General features: G+C 45.4%; 1 protein-coding gene across 1 annotated transcript in view; it reads left to right on the forward strand.

Annotated features, from left to right (window-relative positions):
• The first annotated feature begins 4,769 nt into the window (after positions 1–4,769).
• KIAA1429 (KIAA1429 ortholog) overlaps positions 4,770–5,097 on the forward strand; it is a 26,363-nt gene continuing 26,035 nt past the window's right edge. Inside the window, exon 1 of the mRNA XM_009891933.1 lies at positions 4,770–4,916. Within this exon, the coding sequence (XP_009890235.1) occupies positions 4,770–4,916 (147 nt within the window). The remainder of the gene's footprint in view (positions 4,917–5,097) is intronic.

Genomic DNA, 5,097 nt, shown 5'->3' on the forward strand with positions numbered 1-5,097 from the left:
GGGGGCCGCAGCGGCCGGGCCGCCGGGAGGAGCTGCTGCCGGGGGAGCCGGGCGGGCTGCGGACGGTGGAGCCTTGTCCTCTGCCGCGCCGGAGACAGCGGCACGACACCTCCTGCACCGCCGCGGCGCGGCTGGTCTAGTCCCGTGCTAGGTGCTGGCCGGTTTGGCTGTCGCAGTCTTCTCTCCATGAGCTGTGGTGATTTTGGTCCGTGTGACAGAAACCTCTCTTCTGGTGATCATTGTTTCACTGCGAAACTTATGTTTTAAATGCATATTGCCCAAAACCCGATTTTTTTCATGACTAATAACCCAAAACGTCACTGAATGTAGGGTAAACAAGTAACACTAACTTTCCTCAAGGAAATCCTGTAGTACACCTAGTTCTTTAAGACCCTGGTTGAGTATTTCCAACTTCATTGTGATGATGCTTCTCTAAATTTTTACTGAGATGGTGCACATCATGCTTTTCTCCATTGCCATTCCTTGTCCTGGTGGAGGTTCACAGCTTGCACCACCTTTTATTAACGCGTGCACATTTGTTGGTTTTGCAGTGTTATGGTTTGAAGAATCCACAACAATTTATTGTCATTTACACAATGATTCTATTACCTGATGACCCCTCCCCACCCAAGAAGGGGAATTGGGGAAAAAACAAGGAAACCCGAGGGTTGAAATATAAACAGATTTAATAGAGTAATACTAAATAATTAACATTAGTAATACTAAGGAACCAATATTGATCCCAGTACCAATATAAAATACACAAAGATTATACTCAGCCAATTCTATCAGTAGGAGCTGTGCACTCCCAGCAGTATACAGCAAATGTGGGACACTGTGAGCGCTATAGCTCCTGTAGGAAGGGAAGGCCTCAGGGGTCCGACCCGGGGGCAAGAAGTTCTCAGGATCACAGCCATCGTAGAAGAGAAGAAACTCCTCAGCAAACTTTCTAATTTATATTGAATGTGATGTTCATGGTACGAAATAATCCTGTTGACCAGCTTGGGTCAAATGCTCAGGTCTCCTCCTCATCCCTGCAACTAGCAAGCTCGAGAACACTGAGACCTTGAAACCCACATAGCACAGCTGGCTATAAAGTAAATATTTTCATAAATTCAGACACTAGAGTCTTCTAAAACTGCAGTTTTTCCTAGCATTAGAAGAGAACTTACTGAAAAGTAAAATTACTGAAAGAGAAATTAATCCTGTGTTGCTCACACCAGGACAGGCAGGAAGGGAGAGGATGTGTTTCACAAGCGCTGGGGATCCTGCCAGCTACCGACTAGTCCACATAGCGCCCGGCTCCCTTGTCCTGCCCTGCTGCAGTTCAGTGTAGCGCGGGTTTCTTTGCAGGGACTGCCACCAAAGTCCTGCTTGATAACTTATGCGCTTCAATAAGCAACCTTTGCATGACAGAGGGTGGCTGGAGTAATTTTCTCCCTTTTTGGTACAAGATTTCAAAAATGGTATTCACTGATAGCAGATACTGCAACTTGAGACGTAAAGACAGCAAATTAATTCCTCCAGTTTTAAAAGCAGTAGCTGAAATTGGCCACGTGAATCAGGAAACACCCCAGCTAATTGTGCCCCTTTTGTTGGAGGGTTACAGCACCTGGTTTTCTTTGTGCATTTGTCTCCCGTCTTTCTGATGCATTGAGCAAAACATATGCAAAGTGGAACACTGGCGTGTGTCCCCTCAGGAGTGGCTGCAGCTGATCAGCTGCTGTACTCAGCATCTGGGGAGCAGGGTTGGTCCTCACACAGGGAGTTTGCTTGGTGACCTTTGTCGAGCTTGGAGCAGAAGGATTCAATGGTGTAGAGAATTTCTTTGTACAGTTTCCCTTTCAGGTCTTAGTTTACTGCAACTTCTTCTTAAAAAAAAAAAAAAAACAACAAACCCTTCGTACTTTAGTAAAGAAGTTCAGAAGTACATTTCTGAAATGACTTCACATTGGAGTGTGCTGGGCAGCGCATGGCTGGCTGGCTGGTCATCTTTCAGTGAAACTTCATCATCCATTCTAGATGGTTTCCTTGCCAATGCCTGCTTGGCTTTGAGATGCAGTCCTTGTCTTTGTGAGAACAATTTTTGGATGAGTACCTGTTCCTTTAGTTGTCCTTTGTTGTGTTCTGGTTTATACATTTCTTTTTTCCTTCCCTCTTGTGCTTTATTGTCTTATCCTATCTTGTCGCTATCAGAGAGCACCAGACTCCCCACCTTATTGCTACTGCAGGCTGCCATTAGGTATAGTAACCCCTTTCATAGGTTAAGCTGTACCATAAAACTATTTTTAATTCCCATTACGTCTTTTGGGTTCTTGATTAATCTGTGTTTTATTTATTTATTTATTTTGGAAGCTGCTCGCTGCTAATTGCTACTGCAGTGCCATTACCTTTTCTTTTTCTTGGGTAACACATTCCCTAAAATGCCTGTGTTCCAGTCCCAGTTCCCATTCCACCCTCTTTCTTTCATGCCTGCAGTATCTGGTCTGACAACATGCACCAGTCATTCAGGTTCCTGTGTTGTGTTGCCCAGGCTCCTGGTGTTTGTGTACTCCTGTTCCAGCTGCTTTTCCCTGGCTGTTATCCCCAGGCCTGGTTAAGCATAGACTTTGCATGAAGTGTCACCTTCCAGATGACATCAGTGTTGTTACCTACAGGAATGTACTAGGGCACTTCGGGGCATGACGACCTCTCAAGGCTCCTCCCAGCACACCCATGCTGTATATCTTCCCTCTGATATTCCTTCTTGTTTCCTGCCTGCTGTCCATCTGTCTAATTTCCAGCCCCTTTGCCAATATCAGTGTAACTGTTTCTCCGTCATTTTTGTATTAGTTCTGGTTTCCCACCACGTGTCCTTTTGTGCCACTTTTGGTTTCAGGACATTTCTGAAACTACTCAGACCTTCCATTATGCCAAAGAACTGGTCTCAATACCACCCCCTGACCAATGGCAACAGACATATGTGCCCTCTTATTTATTTCCCCATGTTCCTGAAGTTTCCTCCTCTCACCCATCAACCTCCTTCCTCCCAGTTTATTTTGTACAAACCTGTGACTTTGCACATCTCAGTGTCTTCGTGTTTTCCCACAACCCTCTGAGTTCTGCATCTCTCACCCTGCTCTATTCTTCTATAGGAGGGTCTTCAATTCACCCCAATACCATCTGTAGCTCTGTTATCTTTTCCTCTGCAGACCTTTGGTCCGTGCCAGGTCTCCCACCTGTATCGCTCTTCGCCATGAGTGTTCATGTTTTCTTTCAGAATATCAACTTTTTACAACTGGAATGGGAGAATCAGCTAAGCTGTATCATTTTGTTGGAATGTGTTAATCATTACCACCAACTGGGTTTTTTTTAAATCTAAGATAATTGCTGCTGCTAACCAAATTCTGTTTTCTCCCCCTTCATTGGTCACTATATATCTCTCTACCAATACCTCAACTGTTCCCTGAAATCATGCAACTGGGTGCGACATTCAAACACTTCTGCTCTACTTTGCAGCAAAGAAACGCCACTGACTTGTAAGCTCAGCCATGTGCTGAAATCAACAACGCTGCATTCACAGCCATCTGAATTTAATCCTGCAAAGCTGATTCTCCTCACATCCAGAGCCGTACCCGCTACTGGCAGCAAGGGAGTCACTGCAGATAAAAACGCAGGACAGGAATTCCCCCGCTAGTTACTGAAACTACTTGTGCTAGCTGACCTGCTTGCAGTACTGTTCCAGGCTGTCCCAGGAGAGAAGCCATCTGATTGGGACTGCGCTCCTCCAGCACAATGGTACGCACAACAATGCCCATGTTTGGAGTAGATCTGCAAAGCTACTCTCACATAGAAGTCTCCAAAGAGCCTATACATAACCAAAATAAGCCATGGCAAGTGTCACTAACAGCTGTAAGGCATTGTGCTACTTTAGCAAAATACATATATAGTTTTTCGCTTTTCTACATAAAAAAATATTACATTTAACTCCAGGAGTTTAGATCTGTTTATGTATCAGGACGAGACAGGGTCCCAGCCTGGGGCAAGGATAAAAGTGGGCAAATCTGCCAGCATGGCCAAGGACGCCCCTTGATTCTCAAATTCTGAAATGTTTCTGTGATGGTATTTACAGTATTTTGAACATCTGTTCATCTACATCTGTTGAAATAGCATGAAGAGGCAGTACCATGTTTTCAGTGGATTCAGAAGCAATTCCAGTCAATGAGTCTCCCTGCACTGCCATGAAACACCTCTTCAGGTGTGGCGATAAAACTGGTTGTGGAACTGCATGTTGTGGCCCAGCTCCCCAGCACGTGGTATGGGGACAGGAACTTCCTGGACTAGTTTCACCACTGAAAATGGATATATTGAACCACACCCTTGTTTAAACTGATGCAACGCTTTCTCGTACTGTCCAAACTAGAGGAATGCCACTCCTGGAGCAAATGAAACTCTGGAGTGCTGAGAGATTAGCAAGCTTAGCTACCAAAACAAAAAAGGGACTCGCCAATTCCTGGTGTGAACACAAACCAGCTTATTTCATTAAGAAGCTGTTACAGAAACAGTATGCACATAACTATCACCATTAAGGAAAGCACATGTATGTGTCTGAGGCTCCTGTTGGCAATTCAGAGGTGTTACACATCCTTTTCCAGACTTCCTCTACAGGCACATGGCAGAGTTTTGCTGTTATAGGCATAGAGGTTGTACACAAAACTTGTGTAAGCACACACCACTTGCGTAAGATCAATTCCACATCATTCTCCTGGCCACAGGCTGACTTTGGCTTCATGGCGTCTCTAATGCCCGTACAACTTAGCTGCTGTTGCAGAAGGGCATTAGATGCTAGACAAGAACATCAGGAGCTGCGGAAAAGGCTGCAAGGAATTGTTCTACACGTACTCGAGAGAAGCGACAATTTCTTATGTCTGAAAAGGGTTAGTTTTAAATACGGAAAGGCTGCAAAGGAAATTTCTCAAGCAGGACTGGATTTCGCGAGTGTTGAGCCGGAGCTAAATCTTGCGAAATCAAGCAGAAGCAAGGCTTGGAGCAGGCCGCAGCGGGGCCCAGCCAAGTCCACCACGACGCGCACCCAGCTGGGCCTCCACAGAGCAGGGG

The sequence above is a fragment of the Charadrius vociferus genome, unplaced genomic scaffold (genome assembly GCF_000708025.1).
Source record: "Charadrius vociferus isolate BGI_N301 unplaced genomic scaffold, ASM70802v2 scaffold15, whole genome shotgun sequence".
In the NCBI taxonomy this organism is placed as follows: Eukaryota; Metazoa; Chordata; class Aves; order Charadriiformes; family Charadriidae; genus Charadrius; species Charadrius vociferus.